The sequence below is a fragment of the Leptonotus elevatus genome, chromosome 16, assembly GCF_054856555.1.
Source record: "Leptonotus elevatus isolate MCC_2025b chromosome 16, RoL_Lele_1.0, whole genome shotgun sequence".
Classification (NCBI taxonomy): domain Eukaryota; kingdom Metazoa; phylum Chordata; class Actinopteri; order Syngnathiformes; family Syngnathidae; genus Leptonotus; species Leptonotus elevatus.
Genome location: NC_141254.1, coordinates 2,590,001 through 2,615,000, shown reverse-complemented (window position 1 = coordinate 2,615,000; position 25,000 = coordinate 2,590,001). Strand labels below are relative to the sequence as shown.

Genomic DNA, 25,000 nt, shown 5'->3' with positions numbered 1-25,000 from the left:
GAGCACATTCCTGTAGGGAACTTCAAGCATTGGGAAAAAAATGTACTTGCTCTTCCTAGATCCAATCTACACTCTCCTAATTGTTGCGCTGCCCCAGCGTAATAAAGAAAACTGATAGTATACGAGACAGTTAATAACCATGATAAAGAGAGACCTGTGACTTCAAATGCAAACGTTGCAGTGGCCGCTGCGCGGAAATTTACAGTCTTCACAATGCAAACAGGGTATCCATCTTACGTATTCCTGAGGACTCTCATGTAAGCACCATGGAAACTAGTTAGGACGCTAGCTAGCTAGCTAGCACCTGGGACTAAAGCCAAACTGGTAGGGTTTTTACTTTCTGGACCTGGATTTGCCACCCCTGGGTTTTACTTTGTTTTTCTGGAGCACATACAGTATGTCATGTGGTTACCACGCAGTGCGAAGTACATGACCCCCCCCCCCCCCCCCGCTACATTAGGAAGCGGGACTGAAATGTTTTCTCTTTTAAGCTATGACAGCATTCTCACATTGAGTCTCCAGTTACCATGTAAACCAGGGGTGCTCAAGTTAGGTCCTCGAGAGCCCCTATCCAGCCTGTTTTCCATGTTTCTCTCCACTAACACACGAGCTGATCATTAGTTTCAGCTGTGCTGCTGGAGGGAAACATGGAAAACAGGCTGGATAGGGGCTCTCGAGGACCAAACTTGAGCACCCCTGATGTAAACATAACGCTGGTTCTTGTTTAAACCGGAAGCCATAATTCAGGCGAAGGCTCATGGTCTAGGAATGAGGTGTACTGTATATACTTGTACTGTATTATTGCCATTCATTTAATGATGAAAATGGCCTTCTTATTCTTCTACTTTGACAGTCCAATAGACCTACCAGTTGCTGACCCAGATGTTGAGCGACCCCTTCATTTCCACGCCTATTGTCATGTCTGGGGACCTATGATTTGGGCAGCTGCTTGAGCATATACTGAATGAGCTCAAACAGCTGGTTATGTGAAGGAGGAAGGAAGTGATTGAATAGAGAATGTGTGAGAGACTGAGTCTGATTTGTTCCTGTAGTTCCAAAGGATCCCAGCTCATTTCCTGGTGCTCCAGCTCTGGGCTGTGAAATTCTCCAGGTCCCTTGTGTAACTTGTCTCTCCGCAAGAGTAATCTTTACGACTGCATCTCAGTTTGGTGGAGGCTGGTGTTGGTGTTTTTTTCTTGCTGCATATGTCAACGCAGAGAGGAGTTTATGATTAGTAATACAGTGGTACCTCGGAGTTTGAACATAATTCGTTCCTGCGAAGTGTTCAAAGTCCGAATTTTTTCAACCTCTGAAACATTTTTTTCCCATAGGAAATAATGTAAATGCAATTAATCCGTTCCCAAGCTCCTAAAACAGAAAATTCATACTTTAATTTATATTTATGTTTCTTACATTCACACCCTATACACTATTTAAATAATAAAAAATACCTTACCTTTTTTGTTGTGGTGTGATGGCATCAGTGGATGATAAAGTTAATGCTTGCTCTAGTTGGTCGCTATTGTGAACATGTCTTGTAAACCATTGCAAAATTACAACTCACAATAATATTTAGATGTAACAGAACATAACAGCTTTTAATAAGCCAGACGATAAAACTCAATTTCACGATTTAGCAAATTTTCAACGATTCGATTTTTAAAATGACGATGTATCGAATTAATTTGATTTATTGCCCAGTCCTACTTGCACATAAGCTTAGTGTTCAGTCACTTTGAAAAGGAATGAAGAATTTCAAATTGAATTAACCATTTATATCCAAAATTTAACCGGCTCTTGGGGCTTATTGGTATACAGTAAATACGTCATACAACACACTTGTAAGATGTCACTGTTTTTGTGCTGATTGTATGTGGTTGTGGTCCATACTTCGCTATTATTGGAGATGGATTTGTTGGAATTGTAAACCATTAAACAAAAGCCCTAAATTTAAGAATAACCCCCCCCCCCCCCAGTATCACATTCAATTAATAGAATGTCACATACTTGGACATTAATTTATTTGAAAGGAGTGGAGTGTGAATGTCAAGTTGAAGTCACATGAAGTGGAAGAGTCTGAATACAATCTCATGATCCTTGACCATCAACAAATCAGTTTAGCTTTGATTTGGCTCAACGTGTTTCCTTTAACGACTAATTTCAGGAATTACAATGATTCCCGGGAAGCAGTGGGACGCCAATGCAGGAGAAAGTTGAAAGAAAGTCAGTGTATACAACAATTAAAATGCTAGTATTTGACAGTAATCAATCATTAAATTGGGTGTCAGTAATTTAGGATTCTAGCGTATGTCTTCTGAATTTAGTCACAATAGTTTGGGGATTATGTTTAAAAAAAAAAAAAAAAAGAATTCTGGTGGCAAACATGAAAACGAAATACAGCTGGCCTGTCATAAAAGGGAGAGTAGGTCAAAGGGGCAACTAGGCTCATGAGTCATTTAAAAACAGTTCTGCCAAAGTAATGGATCAGCATAGTTCACTTGTAAGAGTAGATTTAAAGATTGTACTGGAGCTACATGCAACCCATATACTGTATGTACTATGTTTATGTTAAAGCAGTTAGACCTGAATGCAATAGCTTTGTGCACAGGTGTCAAACTCAAGAACCCATGGACCAGAAATGGCCCTATGTCATGTGATGCAGGGGCAAATATGTAATATGATGGTGTGATTATAGGGTTGAAAGCGTTCAATCTTCCCACACAGAACATATTCAGAAAGGGACAAGACGCATAACTGGTGCTTAACCACATGCCTAGTCTGTAAACAGAGTGCAACTCAGCTTCTGGCTAGCAGATGTCATAGCCAGCTATATGTTGTTGTTTAAGTAGTGCATTCCAAACACAACTTCAAGCAGCATTTAATGTAACAAGTGATAATAAATGCCAATAAAGGCCAATAAAGTATGACAGTTGTTATAATATAAGTATTTAAAGTGTCCATATTGTTGTTATTACGCATCTGCTTCAATCATTTACTTAAAAAATGATTTGAGCATTTGATGTTCATTTTAAATTTCATTAGAACTGTACCTGTTTACACACAAAATAGGCAATTTGTGTGGCATTTCGCTGTACTGAATGTGAACCGAAATGTGAATTTACGCCAGGTACTAAATCAGCATTTGGGCGTAGTACAACTATAGCAGTACAATGCTGTGTGTGGTTTCAGTTATAACCCACAAGGTCAGCCATTACTACAGTGTGGCCGTCGATGAAAACAAGCTTGACACCCCGTCACATGCCGATGGGATCCCTTTACCTTAGGTGTTCTTTTCAATTAAAACAATAATAATAAAGAAAAGTTTTCGGAAATGTATCCCCGAGTGTAGGTCTGAAATGTTCCATATATTTTGGAGCACGTGAAGGCAGCACGAGTCGGTATGCAAACCAATGCTTACGCGCAGGCGCTCGCTCGTATTGTGGTTGCACGCGTGTGAAGATATTAGCTGACAGAGCAAAGAGAACACCGTGGTCTACGTTTTTTGTTTTTTTGTTTGTTTGTTTGAAGATTTACATCTTGCTCCCGGATGTAGGATTTGTCCACTTTACTACAGTTTTACGGTCGCGGAAGGAAAAAGCCCGAACGTATGGTTGGACTTTATTCTGTTGTAGAACACCGGGGGCGAGTCTAGTTGGTAATGTACTGTGGAAGCAAGGTAAGACGATATTCTTGAATATTACGAGTATATCATAGTGCATTTTCACGCAGCAACTCTCTGAATGTACATTTCAAAGTCGTACTTTCCGGTAATTAACTCTTTGGCGAACGAAGACAGCGATGCGAACCTCTTGAGTGCAATGAATGGTCTTCGCAGTCCGACGGGAAAATTGTCAATATTGTTATCCTTTTTATTTACTATTTATTCCTAAATGTAATTAGGCTTGTGTTCATTTGTTTGATCTATAAAGAGATTACGCTTACAGTATTTTATCTACACACCTCGGTTCAAGAATTTTCTACCACTAAGTTCAAAACCGATCTCGTAAATGGGTCACATGGCTTGGTCGGGACTGGTCTGTAAAGTCTTTAGGGGTCAGAATTTTACAAATTAAGTTGCATTTTACGACATGCCATTAAGGATATGTGATCATCCAAACAGATGTTTGTCAAATTATTTTTGTACCCTGAAATCTCTTGATAGGGAAAAAAAACCTTTATCTTATTAGCCATACAGTGCAATGAAATTAGGTTAGCAGCTAGCACAAATATCAACTGTAAATAATGGTCCTTCTGTCCTCCTACTGGCTGAAATAAGTGTTGAGTCGATTGATTGTCATTGATCCGTTAAAACTGGAAGACATGTATTGGACACTTTATTGTTCATAATTGTTTCTGTGGTTGTACTTGTTTCATGGCATTCTTTGCTAGTGATTGCAATAAAATAAACAAAATGAATATGCACATTTGCTTTATAAGACAAACCTAGTATGGACTTTAACTGTAGCCCATTATTAAGATTTAATCATTTCTTTTTTTTGCGTGTGTTTATTGATACAGTAGTTAAGCAGTCATAGTGAACATTTAAACAACAATTAACGTCAGACATTTGTTACAGGCGAGCAGTTAAAGTTTCCCGCTTGAGCAAATACAGTAACTGGGTGTGTCCAACTGTTGAATCCAGAGGGGGTTTCAGTAAAAGTGAATAGACTTAAGACAATTATGTTGATTTTTGTATTCAGGGCAAAGTGGCACACAGTAGTTGTATCAGATAACTCCGGCTAAAGCCTTTTCTTTGTTTCTACGGACATCACCGATGCGTTTCTATGGCGCTGGAATTTTCGTGCCCAAATGCTCCCTCTGAAAAGTCTTTCTAAGATTGCATTGACAGGGCTGTGGCTTTTGGGTTGAAGCAGGGAAAAGAAAGAGCATTTGCCATTACGTGGATAATTGTTTTCTGCTGTGATGCTTGGCACAATGTCCTAACCCCCCCCCCCCCCCTTTCTTCTTGTCAAAGCCAAGCCTCCGAGGGGAACAATTTTGTCACACACAAGCTGCAACTTAAACCTGCCAGTGGTCCTTAGGCTACAACTCCTGTTGAGCTCTATCCTGTCTGGATATTATCTGTTTTATATTCAAATGCCGGGCTGCTGGCTCAAATTTCCCCAGCTATCATCATCTGGATCCCCACCCTGCACCAGACTGCCACATGTCAAAGATTTATGACTAAAAAGGCCATCTGATTATAAACCACTTAAGTGTGTTTAAAAATGAACACAAATGAATATCCATGTCCTTATATGTGTTTCTATTGTTTTCTGTGGTTCTTGGTCAAATGTTTTCCAGCTTGTTTACTAGCCATGATATTGTCGCATCCCAGCATTCTTGGAAATTGCCAATGAATGCTGCAATGTCTGTTTTGTGTTTGTAAGCTTGTAAGAGGACTACCATCAGACAGGAGAAATCTAGCAAAATATGCTATAGCTTTACATCATGGAAAACTTAACCTATATTTCCGTAAATCCATTTTGGGGACTAAAAGTCAGTGTACAGTTAAGTAGAGTGGTGAATCTAGAGACTCCATGACTTTAAATTTCAAAATTAGTAATCAATCAATTTGTTGCGTATACAGTATGCAATAATTCGATAAGAAGATTAAACATGTATTTAGTTTTGCCATCATAATGGCCCTGTGAGGGAAGTTGTAGCTACAAAGTGGCCCCAAGACAAAAATTTGTTTGTTCACCGCTTGTCCACATCATTGCCTGGTCAGCATTACTAATGAGAATCTCTTCTCAATTGTTTTACTGGATGAATAATCTTTTTAAATAATCTCCTGCTCCATTATTCCCTCACTCGTGAACAAGGCGCGAAGACACTTGAACTCCTCCACTTAGGGCAGGATCTCATCCTCAACCAGAGCGCACTTCACACTTTTCATATTTGGAGGCGCCAATTTGATCCCAAACGCTTCCTAGTCAGCTGTGAACCGCAAAGATTACTGCTATCCCCATAAGAAGTCTCAGTTATAAATGTACAAGGCAGAAAAGAGCCAAATTAAAGCATAGCAATACTAAAATTACTTTTATTTTACGCAGCTGGATGATCAGCAGTGTAAAGCAGTTAGCCGGCTGTCATCTATCCTGACATGAAGCAGATGGAGAGTCTCTGTCTGACCTCTGGAGACACACAACTCTCTTCTTCCTTATGTCTTTCAGCCAGTCTGGATCATTTCAAGCAATGTAAAGATGTGTGCTAACCAAGATATCTCAACTGACTCATGTTTGATTTTATGGAACGAAGCAAAAGTGACAGAACTGAGTTGCTTGTGTAGAATTTGACAGTGTAGGAGTAAAAGTTGAGCTTTTGTACTTTATGTTTAGGGGTTCTCATATCAGTCTTGCTTACCTTCCGTCCTCAGTGTCGAAGAAGCATGGCAAGCTGATCACCTTTTTGCGCTCCTTCATGAAGTCCAGACCCACCAAACAGAAGCTGAAGCAGAGGGGCATCCTTCGGGAGAGGGTGTTTGGCTGCGACCTAGGGGAACACCTCCTCAACTCTGGACATGATGGTGAGAGAGTCACTCTCCAAAACCTCTCATTGATTTTGATTTGTTCTCCCTCAGTTCTGCAGAAGTATAGGGAAATTTATAATCAGTTCTACATACATTTTTAAAGTAGCACATTATCAGGCAAATCTCACCACATAGCACAAGACTAGTGAGACCACCATACAGCGGGCACTGGAGGTGCAACAGTTTCAGATTTTGGTGTACGATTATAGTCTGAGAAAACCCCCCCACAGTTTTACGGTTATTCTTATAAACATAAAAATCACATCAGCATTCTTTGAAAATGTTTATTTTAAACAACAATACATAACTCAAAATAATAATAAAAAAGTTGCTGCCTTTTAAAACAAATACAGCACACAAATAAGTAAAAAAGAAATATAATTTCAGAACTTGAAAAGCTCAAATTGGCTTTAACTTTAGATTTATTTTAACAAAGTGAAAATAAATAACTGAATGATAAAATATAAAGTAGCTGCCATTTGAAACATAAACAGAGATGGCAAATTCAGGTCCAGAAAGTAAAAACCCTACCACAGTTTGGCTTTAGCCACTTGTGCTAGCTAGCTAGCTCCCTAGCAAGTAAACAAGCACCCGGGGAGCTAGCTAGGGAGCTAGCTAGCTAGCACCCGGGGTTAAAGCCAAACTGTGGCAGGGTTTTTAATTTCTGGACCTGGGTTTGCCACCTCTGAACATAAATAATACACTTAACAGTGAAACAACATATTTCCCTTCTGAAAAACAAACTCTGCAGAGCCTCTACATCAGGGCCAAATGACACTTTACCGTAATTTTAGTTCAAATTATAGTGTAGGAATGTGAGCATGTTATCAAATTATCGCCATGGTGATCCCGCAGATGCTGCCTGAGATTCCATGTATTTGAACCCTTCACCGAGACAGCTCGCCGGCATGTTTTGCAGTGCTCCCACGCTGCCAACTTCAGCCATTTTTAGGAGGAAATAACTTGTTTTCGTTGCAATCTAGTGTGTCTGCCTGTTCTGCCGTTAGCTCTGTCATAGCGATAGTTAGCTGACCCCACTGATCTGTATTATTTACTAGATAGCCCATACACATCCGCACAAGCCGTTGAAGCCACAGGGCAGCCATCTTGGTGCTCCCATCTCGTGAGCAGAATACTGTATATACTATAGGCGCCTCACGTACAGATTAGACATAGCTCTTAAAATAGGGCCTGGGTACTATGTATAAGAAGTGGGCAGTATGTACCCTCTTTTTCTTTCATTAAAAAAATATATATATCATTTTCTTTCATCTTTCAATTTCTTTCCATTTCTTTCCATTTTAATCATACTTACAGGTGAAATGTTCATCCACAGCCTTTAAACTGGCGATTTTGTGCAGTTAACTGCTACACATGTAGGCAATTTGCAGCCATAATGCGTATGCCAAGATACGTTTCTTAGGAGTCCCAAGATGGCAGCCCCGCGGCTTCAAAAGTCTCGGCCTCTGGCCTATCCAGCAAGGCTGAGTCCTGTGTTGTTGTGCGCCCGCTAAATGTGCCGTGTGGAAACAGAAGAGCTATGAACTATGCCGCATGGCACATTTTGCAGCGCACGTGAGTTTTGACAGACTGTTGTGAGCGGAAATAACCGGTGTTGTTGAACGGCTGTGGTTATTAAAAAACACCGTTAATTGTAAAAACTAGCGATGAGTCAGTTTATGCTTTATCAATAAATCATAATGGGATTTCCAATGGTTAGTACTATCACGTTGAATTTAAAGTACTGTTTTTTTAGCATCTGACAGTAGTTGTCTTCCGACCTCTCCCATTCTGTGTGTGCCACAACGGCAAAGGAAGAAGACACAAACTATAGAAAACTACAAACTATATATTTATCATTTGACCGATGACCCAATTATAGAACTACTACTACTACTATATAAAAATTCAGATAGTGATTAGAAAGTAGGGAATGGTTGTAATTATTCCAAGCCACAGTCTTCATTACTGATGTTTACAAGAAGTAGGATTGAACCCTATTAAAGTAACGGAAGTTCCTCTAACACCAATGAAATACTCTAGTCTCTGTAAAACAGGAATGGGCAGCTGTGATGATTTCTGCATTTGGTAACCAGGCCTTCAGTGTGGGGGTTTTTCTGACTTGATTCCCTCTTACTGCCAGTGCTGTCATGTCGCAATTATAGAAACTTGGGATGGGCAATAATTCAATATCAATATGTATTGCAATAGACACATGATCAATAACAATTTAAAATATGTTCGATAGAAAAAGTCCAACCACAACATTGTGTGCGTTTTGAAGTCAGAGGCTACATTGTGGCAATATTTAGCTAATAACATTACAAAAGCATGCATAATTTAAAATACTGTACATCATACTAACCAGAAATGCTTATTAAGTGTATTAATTTGTGAAGATTTCTACATGTTCTTGAAGCTCCTGTTTATTACCATTGCCTCTCGCTATTTGTGATAGATAGATGCCATGTTAGCTCTGTGCGCTGAGCTGTAAATTAATTTAGAAAAAATATATTAACTTAGAGCCACTTGGAGTGAGCCACTTTGGAGTACTTGCACGTTAGAATTGGAATTTTTGGAAAATAGCACAATAAACCTTTAACATAAGTATGGATTTTTTATTTATTTTTTGTCAGCCCTTATGTGTTGTCGGCAATAAATTTCAGGCCTCGACGACTCTATTTCCTGGTACCACACAGTCATGTTGTAGTAAATCAGAATTTTGGAGTTTTGTGTTTATCCTTGACCCCTGTGAATGAAGCCATACCATTTGGTAATAAATGATAACCTCTGGACATGCTAAACACAAATATAAGTACTTGGAATTCCTTGAATATCAATCTGTGTTTGACTTTATTTAAAAATATGTGTAACACAGATTGTGAAGAGCTTCATAACATAATTTATCATTTTTTATGATTAAAAAGTCTGCATGAAGTACTAGGATTTGTACAACTTCTCTTATGGGCTGTAGAATGCCTGCTAGTTTCCAAAAAATATTTCATCCCCCAGCCCAACTCATCAGTCTTGCTGTGTGTGGAATTTTTTTCATCCTTGAATATTTGAGCTGTGGGGGGAGGCCTGGGAATCTTTTAAAACCTTATCTCTAATATTTACACAGAAAAATAACTCTCTGATTCATGGTTTGCAGCTCAATGAATATCATTTGTTTGCTTCTCCCCCACTTCTTAAGTGTCTTTTGGGAAAGATTAGGTTTGCAGAATATGGTTTCCATATTTCATCTGCCCTAGCCACTGCCATTTCTCATTCAGCAGCATAAAAAACAAGAAAGCAAGTTAAAATGTTTTCACCCTAGGCTGGGAAAGGACTGCTCCTACTTAAATGCAAAAAGAAAAAGCAAGTCTCATTTTCAAAATAGTCTCCAAAATTCATTTAGAACACACAACATAAACACGCACCATCCTTGAACTTGCAGCAGTCAGCGAAGAGTCGACAACTAAACAAATATTGACAGTATGTGCAAGTGTGTGATGACATGCTTTTTTTGTGTGTGCGCAGTTCCGCAGGTCCTCAAGAGCTGCACCGAGTTCATCGAGAAGCACGGTGTGGTGGATGGCATCTACCGCCTCTCCGGAATCGCTTCCAATATCCAGAAATTGCGGTAGGAGGCTCATTGACCCTTCAGTAGAGCTAGATTATTAAAAGCAACACGAGTTTGGGAGCTGTTATTCATGTTTTGCTGCGGTGTGTCTATACATGTAAATATATCCATTACATGACTGGAATGTTCTTGTGTATGTGAGGGACGGATCACTTGGCAGGGTGCAATTTCAAAGTGGGGGTGGACTGTTTTTTTGGCCACTCGCACTGTCACGATGCACATTTTCCTTAGAGCATTAATATGGTTTCCTATTTATTGTACACAAGCACAAACATGGAGGATACAGTACTATGGATTCTTAGTCATCTATCCGCCCTTATAGGGTTTTTTTTGTGCCCAGAACATGCAGGGCTTATTTAAAACATTTTTTTGTTAATACCAGTATAAGATCTCACCATTCGTATCATTATAAAAACTTGTAAATTTGAGACTTTATTAAGTGGCAAATTTGTGAGTTTATAAAGTGGCAAATTTGCAACTTTATAGAGTGGTAAATTTACTCTCCTCGAAGGTTTGTGCCAATATTTTTCGGTCGGATTTTCAAATAAGGAGATAGTAATGGCTTTAATTATCATGTTAAGCATTCACACTTTGAGTGAGCAAGTTGCCTTTTGCTTTTCTGTCATTCATGAGGTCGTTTTCGTGCGAGAAGCATCATATGACTTTTTCAGCTTTTTAATTTCATCTGTTCGGATCTCTGATTTTGGGGGGGCAATCTCACAGTGGTGCTTCTCATAATGGAGTTTTGTTTTCACTTTTTTTTTTTTTTTTTTTAAATCAGAGCCACCGTGCTCTGACTTGCCACTTTGATGTTGTGTGCCAGCAACTCTCCTGCTTTTTTTTTTTAAGTGCAGAGACGTTACCGCCGCCTGCGCCTTTAAAGTAACTTCCGAGTTTGCGTAGTTATCTATAGAGGACCAAAACTGCCAAAATTAAAAATAAATACAATACCCAACCCAAAATACCTAATCCAAGACAGATTTAGGACCGCCCCCTCATTTGAATAACATTTCGATCTGATGGAGCATTGATTGATTGATATTTATTTCTATTTATATATTTATTTTTGTGTTTATTTCAACATTTATTTTTATATGTATTTTTGTTTTTTTAATCTCTTTTTTTATTTTTACTTGTATTTTTTATTTAAGGATTCTTTTTTTTAAATTTCCATTTATATTTATTTTTTGGTGTTTAGGTTTTGAATAATATCTGTTTTTATTTTCACTTTATTTATTCATTTATTTAGTAATTTATTTATTTTTTAATTTTGCCAGTTTTTGTCCTCAAGTTATCAGCCAATCAGTGAGCGCCATCGTTGTCATGGGAATGACAGTCCATAATGCGACTGAGCGCTCGCACAGTCACAAATGCACGCATTCGCTCACGCTCGCACAGTCACAAATGCACGCATTCGCTCACGCTCGCACAGTCACAAATGCACGCATTCGCTCTCGCTGACGCTCACGCTCTCTCTCGCACTCACGCTCTCTCACACTCTCTCTCTCTCTTTCTCTCTCTCGCTCTCTCTCTCTCTCTCTCTCTCTCTCTCTCTCACACTCACACTCTCACACTCTCTCACACACACACACACACAGCCAGTCTAACCTTGAATCTGTCACTCATAGTGGCGTGCTTCTTCCCCAACAAGAAGTCATGCATTTTTCCCACAATTTATGTTACCTATAACCTTTACAACTCAATTGAATTAAAACAAAAAAAATCTTTTAACGAGAAAAAGTTACAAAAAAGCTGAGATAATGTGAACGGGTTCCAAATTAACCAATCTCATTCAATCTCATTTTAAAGCTCATATTAAATGGAAGTCTGCACACAACTGCCACAATTTAAAGTGTCCCATTTAAAGAGAAAAAAAAAATTCTGTGTGCTTGCCGCTTGGACAGCCAACTAGGCCAAATGGGGAAATCTGTCTTTGTTCTGCATCGTGAAAATTTGCAGTGTTTGCGAATAGTCACGGACCTCTTCATGTGGAATAATTACCCGCTCTACTTTCACTTTGATCGCATGCGTTGTATTGTGTGTCAAGGGGTTCAAACAGATGGCAAAGCATCTTCAACAATAGAAGCTTTTATTCTCTATGGCGGGCAACAATGACCCTCTCGGTTTGCTTGGCAACACTTGGGCATCATTGGTGTAAACATCCTGTATCTGGGTAAAGTGGACGCAGTTCTGCTTCTTCCTTAAACCAAAAACGTGTGATTAGCAATTAGCCACTGTCGTGCTCTAAGCATCATTGTAAAGTAAACGTGTGTGCGCGTGTGTGCGTGCGTACACACACACACACACAATAGGGGCGAGTACTGTTTGGTATTACCAGAGGTGCCAAATCTAGGTCCAGAAAGTAAAAATCCTGCCACAGTTTGGCTTTAGCTCCCATGGTGCTCGTTTAACTGCTAGGGAGCTAGCATTAGGGGCTGAAGCCAAACTGTGGCAGGCTTTTTACTTTCTGGACCTGGATTTGGCACCTCTGTTTGGTACTCTGCATGGTACAATACTGCCTTATGGATTGAAGTTTTTAGGTTTTGTACTTGGGCTTCCTACTTGTTTTTGTTTTTTTTAGCACAATTTAAAAACAGTGCAAGGAGGGAATGAAGCCAAAATGGCTTGTACAAGATTCCACTCGACGCTCAAAGGGTCATATCAAATTGAAACATTTCTAGATGGTCAATAAAGACACATTCACGATCACATTCAGATACCACCAGCGAAATATTTTGTATGTGTTGAGTGATCTTGTGAAGAATGCAGTAATTTTGCATGGAGATAGACGGACCAGGATAACAGACGAATTAGTCCTTCAATCCGGAAGTCCTTGGCATAGACCCAATCCGGCTTCAAAGCACAGCTCATGCATACTGCAACACAAGCACAAGCGGAGGAGTTGAGAGACAAAACTTAATATCGGCTTCATTCAAATATCCTGTGTGGAATAATTTTTCTTTCACTGTTGAATACAACAACTAGTGAGTGAAAATTGTCGCTATTTTACAGTCAAGCGTTACTTGGGTTATGGTTAACTTGAAGTAAGTTTTACTCTTCCATACATAAAATGCAGACTAATTGGATTACTCACATATGGACACATATTTGCAAACTTGGGACATTACTTAAAACAAATTGTTCTATATGCACACCTGAATATACAGATGTATATATTTTTTCAGAAATTGGACCTGTGTCCAACCAAGTTACAGTTTTCCTGACGTTAGTTCAAATCAACTTTTGTTCTGTCTATGTGGTCTTTGTCTTTCATTAGGCACGAGTTTGACTCTGAGCAAATCCCCGACCTGACCAAAGATGTTTACGTACAGGACATCCACTGTGTTGGTTCGCTGTGCAAGCTCTATTTCAGAGAACTGCCCAACCCCCTGCTCACCTATCAGCTCTATGAAAAATTCTCTGTAAGTAATTTTGATTTCAGTGTTTTTGTATAAATAAGTTTTTTAAAATAATTTGTCCTTCACTCCCCAAAAAACGTATTTATGTTTTTTTTATGCTAGAGCATACAGAAGGCTTTGATTTAGCTTCTGACATGAAGAAGTCGGTTAAAGCAATGGTAGTTAAAACGTCCAGCAGGTGCCAGCAGAGTATAAGAGATCAGCCAGGGCCATGTTGCAGCAAGCTCTTTTTTGCCAGTGTTTTAAACAGGTTTGTAAATAATGATGAAACTTAGCTATATTCTAAAGCTAACTGCTGCAAAACAGAAACAGATACAAATATGCTTTTTTTCCTGATGAAATAAGAGACTCTAATCTTTCTTTGGGTGGGTTCCATGTGTTTATAGTAATTGAACACAATATTCTGTGGGCCTTGCAAAATCAGTCAAAATCCAGTAAAACAACCGGGAGTGAAGGGGGTTGCTCCAGTGAAAATGGCTGGGAGCGAATGAGTTAAGAGTCTTATGTGTCTTCTTTCTGCTCTGTTACTGTATGGTGACAAGTAACACTGGTCCAACATGTGCATGTGTGTGTGTTCACGCTGCAGGAGGCTGTCTCTGCAGCAACAGATGAAGAGCGACTTATTAAAATCCATGACGTCATCCAGCAACTTCCTCCTCCACATTACAGGTCAGACACTGCCTCCGTGTGGCATACATAGGAAGTGCATTTGAACAGTAGTTTAGGTTCTGCCAAAATAACAAGCAAATCCCAATGCTTTTTAAGAGCGAAATTAAAAACCTGTCCCAGATGACACAGTATCAAATGTGAGGGGAAATTCACTAGGAATTTAATTTATACAGAGAAAGTAGAAAACTTTGTGTCATCCACTCAAATAGTTGGTATATCAAAATGTGAAAAATTAGATTAATTCATATATTTGCTCTTATAGAACGCTCGAGTTTCTCATGAGACACCTTTCCCGCCTGGCGGCATTCAGCTACATCACCAACATGCACAGTAAGAACCTGGCCATTGTCTGGGCCCCCAACCTGCTGAGGTGAGATATCCAATTACTCGAGGATGGTTTGTAAAGCAGTGATAAGGATTAAAAAATGTGGTGACTTTTTTAATATTGTAATGCATGAGGAGGGATACTAACAGAATATGAGCAAAGTGACTGCTAATCAAAGATGGCAAAAATATTGATATTCTCTACATAAGTAAAAGTACAATTACTTGTGCAAAAAACAACTTTGGTAAACGTACTCACTCAAATAACGACTTAAGTAAAAGTTAAAAAGTACAGGCTGTGAAATGTACTTGACACTAGCCTCTGTCGGATTGAATGGATTTAAGGAGCTGTTTGTGGGAGGCTGTAATGGTTATTTTGCAATTATTGATCGCCAAGGGGCTCCGGTAAGAGAGCACATAAGTCTTCAGTTGTACTCAACAATTCAATTAGCTGTGAGGTGCAGACATATCTTTGTATATTATATAGTATATCGTCTTTGACTACTGCACTACTATGAGATGAATGATGAACGGAGAACGTGAAACAGGAAACGGAAATACAGCGCAGCCTTCCAAATTAAATGCATGGATTTCAAAACAAGATATACAGCTTGAGGAATTCTTAACATGGTAGATATGACTAAATTACTCGAAACACTATTTATTGTATTGAATTGAATTATTTGCATTTCACTGTATTCCTTGATAGGAAGTTGTACAACCACACTTTTTTTTCCTGGCCACTGGATTATTTGTTTCAATTTATTTATCTATTTTGGGAAATGTATTTTATTGTGTGCTCTATGCAAAATGACTTATATGAGCAAATTGAAAAAATATAATTGCCATTAATTTTAAGCAATTTTATATTTGGGATATATAGGTATTTTTAAAAGAAAAGGTATCTGTCATTGTTTTTTGGAAATATTATGTATCATAAGCACTAATGGTATCGGTATCGGTGAATACTGAAGATTTGAGTATCGTATCGGTCTCAAAATAAGTGGTATCAAACATCCCTAATTTTAATGGAAAAGCATACATAGAATTAGACTAAGTGCAATTTCTGCAAAAATTTCGGGAGAATGCTGGAAGAATGCTTGTGAAGGAAATTGAAAGATAAATTATGTGAAAATTACAAACTTTTTAATTTTAGTTAAATGACAAATGAATAAAAAGACAAATTGAACTGCAATCTATCTAAGGTGGGATTTAATCATTTCAGAGAAATTATAATCAATTTCCTGATATGATAGTCAGTTGGTATTGAACCATCGAATGTACTAAAATGTGGTCCAAGCGGGGTTTGAACCCAGGGTCTCCGTGGTGGGAGGCAATTGCTCTAAGGATTGCGCTAACTTGACTTGCTCAAATTCATGGCTCATGGCGTATTTATTTTGAAAAGAAACATCTGATGCGGAAAGCCAACATTCATTTAATAATTTCTGTGAAATTATAATCCATTTCCTGATCTGTCAGTTGGCATCAAACCATCGAAGGTACTAAAATGTAGTCCAAGTGAGGAGAATAAAATGCTATAATAATAAGTATAATAATAATAAAGGTTAGAGACAACATATGTTTCCAGCATTCCCACAATTAGGTGACTTTATCACAAACCCTATTCTATTGAATTTTGACACGTTAACTGTAGCCGGCTGTTTTTGTTTGCTTTCCCAGATCAAAACAGATTGAATCGGCATGCTTCAGTGGCACGGCAGCTTTCATGGAAGTCAGAATCCAGTCGGTTGTGGTTGAGTTCATTCTCAACCACGTGGATGTTCTCTTCAGCACCAAACTTAGCTCGCTAATTCGCGAGGGAGCAGGTAGAACCATCAAAATCCCTTCAAGCATAAGCATTCCATGACTCATTGTTGCCTCTACGAACACATCACATCCGCAGGTCATAACACATTGTCACGGCCCAAGTCCCTGTTGGTTTCATCACCCTCTACCAAACTTCTAAGTTTGGAGGAGGCTCAGGCCAGAACTCAGGCTCAGATCAACTCTCCAGTCACAGAAGATAGCAAGTACATTGAGGTTGGAGAAGGCCCTGCGGCCCTGCAGGGCAAGTTTCACACAGTCATCGAGTTTCCAACTGAGAGGTTTGTCTTTTACCGCTTTTTCTTTCATTTGCTGCAGAGTTCGTTTAATGATGTTTTTGAAGACTAACATATACAAAATTGGAAGCCACACAAAAGTAGCAGGGCAAAGGTACTGATCTTGCAACAGATTGTTAGTATCTTGCATGCTGGATTTGGACTCCCCCACAGGCAGATCTTCCAAAGTCATCTTTTTGTATATTATTACCCCTTTACATTTTTTGTCAGATCTTCGAAATAGTCTGTATCATACCTAATTCAACAGTTGTATTTTCTAATGACAGGAAGAGGACTCCTGTTAAACCGAAGAAGTCTCCTGTGGGTAGTTGGCGTTCTTTCTTCAACCTGGGCAAGTCTTCCTCTGTGTCCAAGCGTAAGCTGCAGCGCAACCCGAGTGAGCCAAATGAACTGAAGGCCATGGCTCTTGCTGGTGTGTCTTTCATTCCTCAACTGCTTTTGTCATTCTCCTTAATATTGTGCAAAAAGCAAAATTTGGGCAAACTGGGCTAAATACTGATACTTTTGACATTTTGATGAAACAATTGTTTCAGGTGGTCGAGGAGATACAGCAACATTAAGATCTGCTAAAAGTGAAGAATCACTGAGTTCTCTCCATAATGTTGAAGGTAATTCCAGCGTACCTTTTTCATTATACCATAATAATCACCTTTGCCAAGGAGATTTATATTTTCATTTAAGTGGATGTTAGTTGGTGCATTTATTTGGGTGGGGGGGGGGGTCATTTAAATTTCTGTATAATGTATTGGTTGGAATCCAGACAGTGAAGTTTAAAAATGGTTGTGTATCTGTTCAATCTTACTTAATTTAATCATTATTTATTTTATTCGTAAAATTATTTAATAATTGTCATTACATTATACATGTAGATTAGATTTAGGCATGTTCAATACCACTTTTTTCCAGACCAATACAAGTACGGTCAACTCTTATGTAGTCACCGATACCTAGTACTGATACCGCTAGTACTTTAGATACCCCCCCCCCCAAATAAAAAATAAATACAAAACTAACAAACAAAAAAACAAATGACAGATCATTTTAAAGAAAGACTTATATATCTAAATATAGCAATTAATGGCAATTTTCAGTTTTTCACATTTTCACTGAAGCAACCCCCTTTGCTCCCGGCTGTTTTACTGGATTTTGACTGATTTTGCAAGGCTCACAGAATATTGTGTTCTATTGCTATAAAAACATGGAACCTATCAAAAGAAAGATTAGAGTCTCTTCTTTCATTAGGAAAAAAGTACATTTGTATCCGTTTACGTTTTGCAGCGATTAGCATTAGAATATAGCAAAGTTTCAACATTATTCACAATCACAAACCTGTTGAAAACGCTGGCAAAAAGAGCTTGTTTACAACATGGCCCTGCTGTCACCTGCTGGCCGTTTTTTGTAATAACTACCATTGCTTTAAGCCACCTTCAGGAAAGTCTGCATCAAAGCCTTCTGTATGCTCCAGCATAAAAAAATTATAAATAAGTTTTGGTGAGTGCAGGACAATTTATTAAACGTATTTATACATTTTGGGTTTGAGTGCGTTGATTAGATTGATCCATTCTAAAATTGTCTTTTAAAACCAAAATGTACCCAGATGTAATCAGTTCTTAACAAACAAACTGATATATTGTCAAATTAGGTTGAAATATGTAGAGTTTATGCACAATTTCATTACATTGGCTCTAGGAACCTGAAGAAATTATTTCAACTTTTAACTTTCAGCTAATAATAGGTTAAATTGCAGCTGCTCACATATTGATTTAGTAGATCACAGATGCCTTGGTGGACGTGTGCACTCGCTGTAATTGTTGTCTTGTTTATTTCCCCAGGAGGGTCCAAGGTGTACCGTCCACGGCGGCCACGATCGAGCAGTGACGCCCTTTCAGCCTCGTTTAATGGCGAGCTGTTGGACGGTCGACAGCACTGCAACTCGTACGACAACCTCGGCGCCACAGAGGACAGTGACGGAGATGACGGGCCCATCTGCGTACCCGCTCTAATCTCGCCTCCCCGCTCAGCCGGTGAAGACGTAGACCTCAGCCCACCAGACATCGGCATGGCCTCCTTGGACTTTGACCCCATGTCTTTCCAGTGCAGCCTCCCTGACGCAGCCTATGCGTTTCCCTTGGTTGATTTGCATGCTGGAGCAGAAGGCTCCACTTTAAAGAGGAGTCCCGGCAGCCTCTGGGGAAAGACCAATGGATCTGACCTCACCTCATCCTCCTTCCTGGACAACTTGACATCATCTTTGCTGTCTTCAGACTTTAACCTGACTGCAGGAGAGAAAGTGGAAAGCCAGAAACTCACCACTTCCTATTCTTACACGGATAAACCCACACAAGCTGTGTCACCCATTAGAAGTGTTAAGACTGCTACTTCTGCCACTTCAGAGCTATTTTCTATAGAGATGCCTGACAGTGCAGAGGCAGAACCTCCAGAATCTTTATCTCCTCCCACTGCACCAAAAGACTCACCTCTTTCTGTAAAAGCTGAGCCGTCTCTAAGTGAAGCTTTCCAAATGGAGCTGCACTCCAAACTGGCAAACTTTAACAGTGTGGATCGTGAAGAGCTAAAGCGAGAGGACAGTGTTCAACAGGTGTTACATGGAAGCCACGAACAACAAGGTATGAAGATAAAATATTTTTCACACTTCAGTGTAGAGGTTTGTACGATGGCGTATTAGGGCCCCACACATAAATATATATTTTTTAGAGGGTGGGGGAAATATTCCGTGCAAAAAACAAATTTGCCACTTTATAAAGTCCTAAATTTGCAACTTTATAAAGTGGCAAATTTGCGAGAGAAAAAACTCTGAAACTTACGAGAAATACACGTAGGATAGCTATAGTCTAATGTGAGGATTCATTGGTGGTTAATGGGACACTGTTTATAAAATGAAAAGGCAGGATGGAGACGGATTCATTCTTAATTTAAACTGTACTCGTCATACACGGCAGCTAGAGAGACAACACTTCCTAACCCCCTATCAGATGACTAAACACTAACCAATCAGAAGCTAGCATAATTTAGGTAAATGCAAGTGAATGACTGAGAGCAGCAGATTTGACACATCAACTTAGCTACTTGTACAAAAAAGATACCAAAATGTATGAATGTGTAAATAATAATTCTGCAAACATAAATGTACAAGTAAATATTTGTTTTAACATATTAACATAAATGCTTGATCCTTAGGGTGTGGACCTTGGTAAAGCGAGGCGTCTTTGTCACTGGCAGTACCCAACGAACGCTTCAAAGTGCGAATGCTTAATGATGTGGTTAATCTCTGCTAAAGCAATTACTATTTCCTTATTTGAAAACCCAACCAAAAAGTATTGGCACAAACATCTGAGTAGTACGCTACGTGTATTTCTTGTAAGTTTGAGTTTTTGTCTCGCAAATCTGCCACTAAATAAAGTTGCAAATTTGCCACTTTATGAAGTGGCAAATTTGTGAGTATATTTTCTTAGAACTTTGCCCCGCTCTCTAAAAGAAATATATTTATATGTGGCCGTAATACGCCGTTTTAGGTTTGCATCTGTCACCTCCAAGTTTATTAAAGTTAACGAAAACTAACAAAGGCTACGTTCACACTGCAGGCAAATGAGACCCAGATTGGATTATTTTGCCCAAATGCGACCTATATCTGACTTTGTCAGTCTGAACGGCTCAATTCTGAATTTTTTTTTTTATATCCGACCTGGGTCACTTTCATATGTGGTCCTAGATTGAATGCGTATCCGAATTTTTGCAATGCGACCGTAGTCTGAACGGCCAGATTGCATATGTCCGACCTCTACGTCATCAGCAGTCCAATATGCGCTCCGCTCGGGCGGGGGCATTAAGCTTGATTTATGTTTGACGCAGCCGCGAGGTCCGCACGGCTCGGGAGACGTCACATGTAAATCGACAAAGTTGTTTCAAGTAACAGTTGTGACTTAATATTTTATTTTATTTTAATCCCACTTGAAACATGAAGTATAAAGATGACATTTGTGCTGGTGAAATTAGTAATTTAGCCACGCAGACGGCTCATTTATTACGTGCGGCAATGACGTGATGTCATTGAGAGGGAGGGGGAAAAAAGGTGAGGTCTCCGTGAGATTAGGCGCTCGAACAGGCTCGCCTCATTTTCACAAAATATTATTTCTACCTCCTCCTGTATCACTCCTCTGTAGATATGAGATGATAAAAATATGAGCCCCGATGACGGACTTATAAAAGTCCTTGGCCCTGACATGCTGGACCATACGTATTTACTTCCACAAACACAGTGTGTGTAACATTGTATCTTCTTCTGCACATGCGGGTCACTTTGTGGACGCATCATGACCACACAGTAGACAGAATGAAGTCATAATTAATAGGTAATGTGAACGTCTACTCAAAAAAAAAAAATGAAAATGCTTTTTAATAACCGAAAATTAACTGAAACTACATTTTATGTTTACAAAACTAACTAAAACTAAGTATAATTATAGCAAAAATGTCCTTTGTTTTAGTCTTTGGTAATTCATTTAATGCATGAGCCTTTGGGGAATATTTAAAATGTGATTTTAAGTATATTTATTTCAATATTAACCGGAATAAAGCGGTTTGGAAGTGTAATGCAGCATCATCCTCAACTCTGAACTGTTCTCGTGACATTAAAACTGGTTCTTAATCTGGGTTCGACCGAACCCCAGGGGTTCTGTGAGTCAGTCTTAGGGGTTCAGCAGAGCTCAGGACACACACCTGACTCATATGAATTATGATGATAAACCCCGCTTGGCCATCATTGGCTGCAACTAATCACGCTATATTACTTGGCATGTGCTTCAGGAAATTTGGTGTGCTCTACTTTTGACTGTTATAATGGAACGTTGTATTATTCCTTTGACTGTAATCCCCTCATACTAAATGTGTTGAGCAAAAAATGAAAGTGGTTGGATGAATATTTGCAATATAAATTCACATGTACTTTCTATAACAGAACGTATGGTGTTCCACAGTGTTCAATACTGGGTTATCTATCGTTTTTCATTGCTCCTGGGTTCTATTTAAAGAAAACAGCTCTATAAATATAGAGTTGACTTGAGTGATGGATGGGAGTCAACATCCTTACTGCATGATTTGCAATGCCAAGTTGAGCAATTCTTGTCCAGCAAAACTAAAGGAACATTTCCCTAAAATGCACAGATGAGAGTATACGCTTTCTGAATTTGAGGCGAAGAGAGACAGATTAGATGAAAAGACTGTTTACCGGTAAACTTTAAACCTATGTCTTCAGGGGGAAAAAACTGTTATTTTTTTCAACAAAGAAGGGTTCAGTGAATGCGCATAGGAAACAGGTGGTGTTCAGTACCTCCAACAAGGTTAAGAACCACTGCATTAAAACTTGCTTACCTTCCTGAAATGTATTTCATTGCTATTTTTTTCTCTCCCAAACATCACTTAGTTTCCCTGCTCGAAGGAAGAGCTCCAGAGTCAACGGATTTCACCACACATTCCCTCAACACTCCAGCGAACTCTTGCACTACCCCTCCTCCTCCTAAAGCTGCCGCCCGCATGTTGGCCCTGGTTCTCACTGAGTCAGCACAGCAAGTCTCCATACAGTCCCAACCTCGTTCCGGCGAGCCCCTGACACCAGAGTCCCCTCCGCAGCCGCATGTTTCTGACGGCCAGGCATCATCAGGTCCACATTTTCAGACTTCCTATGAAGAGGGTGCTGAACAAGGAAGTTCAGTGTCACAAAATAACAGCGTGTCTGTCGCCTCCATCCAAAGTGTTCCCCCTTCTTCAAGCGCGTCGAAAGAACAGCAGGCACTTGAGTTAACCAGCATAACAACCAGGCCCCCAGACAGTGCCAATGTCACAACAACTCTGTCTGGAAAATCACTAGAAATTGACTCTTTTCCTTCAGATGCGCTTCATAAAAAGGTCACCACCCCTCTTCCTAAAAGTACAGCTAACCTGAATTATCCAATAAGGAGTCCAGAAAGTCAGTCCTGTGTTGTACATGACTCAGTCTGTACTAGTATTATCAGTACCAAACCTGGGACCATTAGTGCACCGGCTTTTGAGAGCAGCGCAGTCCTGCCAATTCCCAGTGGCAACAGCAAAGACCCCAGAGGCTCTCTGCAAGGCCTTGCTGAGGTGAGTATCTTTTGTGTTCTTGTCATCAGTTTATTCTTCATCAGTTATGTGAGCAGCTGTTCTCTGTGATGAGAATTAACAAAAAAAAAATTAATTAGATGACTGAAGAACACCTGCAGTCTGTTCTGAGCAGCTCTACAAAACAAAACTTTGGTGACCTATGAAATGTCTTGAAACACTGCTGTGCATAATAATTTGGAACTGTGCATTTAACCCAAAAAACAAAACAAAACTTTTTAATTTTGAAAAAAATATACTCTTATCATTGGGAGGTTTATTTAAAAACATTCAAATTATTCTCTGACAGTTGATGATTTGAAAATTATCATAAGTGCCATTTGCATAGACTATTTAAAAACGGAGAAAAACATCATTTGCATAATTTGGAACAGTGCATTTTGATACTAAAAGGATAAATGAGATGCTTAATCGAAGGTTACTTTGCTGGGTTGTATTCACTTTCATTCTATCTTTACAGTTATTATTGTTTGTTGTCTGATACTTGTACTCACAGCTGAACATTCATGTCACTTTCTCAGGTGCAGCCAAAGAAAGAAACAAAGACCATAAGTGTTCCGAAATTATCATCAGTGCAGCAGCCTCCAACAGCTCCAAAGGCCAAAAGGCCAGTGTTGTCACCATCCCAACATCAAACACAAACTCAGCGGCAGTGTCAAGTTCAGATGCAGCACCACACGTCCCACATGCAAATTCAACCCCAAACTCAGCCACTATCAAAGGCCACTTCAATCGTGGCACCAATCTCTTCGGAGCATGTTGATAGGCCATGGGAAGTCAATCCAATACAACCCTACTCAGAATTTGCTCAAAACGACCCCACACCTCCAGCCCCTCCAGTCCGCACTATGGAGAGCAAACTGGCAACAGCCGCACTCAGTCAGAATGAAGCTTCTTACCATAACTTAGGGGAGAATTCTGCTGCTGGCCATCGGGAGGGCGCCCTTTCTCACCTTCCTATTTCTCCTCGTAAATCTTCCACACATCCCTACCATGCTAAAGGTGAATCAGTCCTCAGTGAGCCTCCAGGAGTTGCATATTACCAGCAGAGGCCTGTCTCAATTGGTCCACAGCCCATGCCACACCACTACAGACCCAACAGTGTCACCTCGCACCTCTCGTATGTGTCAAAGTCTGAACCTCAGATACCTTACAGTGCCCGAGTAGACAATAGATACAGCACTTTAGGCCCTAGGTCCTACCACCATTCTATAAAGGCAAGAGGAAACACCCGTAGTGTTTATGGGGCGCCAGGACATCAGGGTTATAACCATGACAGAAACCATGGCTATCCCACAATTCGCAGAGTGCACTCGCTCAATGTCCCCACCACTATCCGCACAGTACCCATCCAAAGGACTGAAATTCCTCCAGATGACATGTTCTATTACCATCGACCCGTGTATCAGTGCAAACCCTACCAACAGCTCCCACAGCAGTCCTCACAAGCCGACTATCACGTCACTCAACTGCAGCCTTATTTTGAGAATGGGCGAGTCCAGTACCGCTACAGTCCATACTCTGGTCCTATCCCCTTGGGGGATCCTTATTATGACATCGACCCTTACGGCACCATCCGTGTCCGCCATGTCCATTCAGCCTGTAGAGATTCCGGTACCGTTGTTTGCAGACCCAGCGGAAAGGCGACAGGGTACCACTACCTTGCTCGCAATGTTCTCCCACCTGGAAAGGAGCACAGTTTTGTGAGCAAGGACATGCCACTGAGTCACAGCGCCAAGGAAGTTCCTTCTTACCTCTCTTGGCACCCCGAAGAGTCTGAATATCTGCGCATGCAGTCTATCCGTAGAGAGAGTAGGGCCAGGCAGAAGATTAAAGGTCCTGTGCTCTCACAATATGACAATGTAGGCTCATTCGCACCTCTTGACATTGCCGGCTATGACACCCTGCATTCGCGCAGTAAGTCCGATCCGGGTAAAGCTTTGTCAAGTGCAACTGAGAGTAAAGATGGTCGCTATCTCCCCAGACATATGGTCTCAGACCCCAATGTCCTCAAATGTTTGGAGAGTGATAAGCACCTCCAAGGTGGTCTAACGGGAGAAAAGTCGGACGTGCCAGCGAGGCAAAGCGGCTCCAAGAAATGCCAATCATCTCATTCCATTCCTGCGACGCTGAGCAGTATCTCCCAGCAGCAGGAAAG

General features: G+C 40.0%; 1 protein-coding gene across 5 annotated transcripts in view; it reads left to right on the top strand.

Annotated features, from left to right (window-relative positions):
* arhgap32b (Rho GTPase activating protein 32b) overlaps positions 1-25,000 on the top strand; it is a 130,145-nt gene that overhangs the window by 103,054 nt on the left and 2,091 nt on the right. For all 5 annotated transcript variants that reach the window (XM_086098565.1, XM_086098564.1, XM_086098562.1 and 2 more), the window contains 12 exons: positions 6,380-6,529; positions 10,052-10,154; positions 13,432-13,576; positions 14,160-14,242; positions 14,505-14,612; positions 16,247-16,392; positions 16,470-16,671; positions 16,953-17,098; positions 17,220-17,294; positions 18,519-19,313; positions 22,127-22,824; positions 23,364-25,000. The exon at positions 23,364-25,000 is cut by the window's right edge and continues 2,091 nt beyond it. In XM_086098565.1, the coding sequence (XP_085954691.1) occupies positions 6,380-6,529; positions 10,052-10,154; positions 13,432-13,576; positions 14,160-14,242; positions 14,505-14,612; positions 16,247-16,392; positions 16,470-16,671; positions 16,953-17,098; positions 17,220-17,294; positions 18,519-19,313; positions 22,127-22,824; positions 23,364-25,000 (4,288 nt within the window). The remainder of the gene's footprint in view (positions 1-6,379; positions 6,530-10,051; positions 10,155-13,431; positions 13,577-14,159; positions 14,243-14,504; positions 14,613-16,246; positions 16,393-16,469; positions 16,672-16,952; positions 17,099-17,219; positions 17,295-18,518; positions 19,314-22,126; positions 22,825-23,363) is intronic.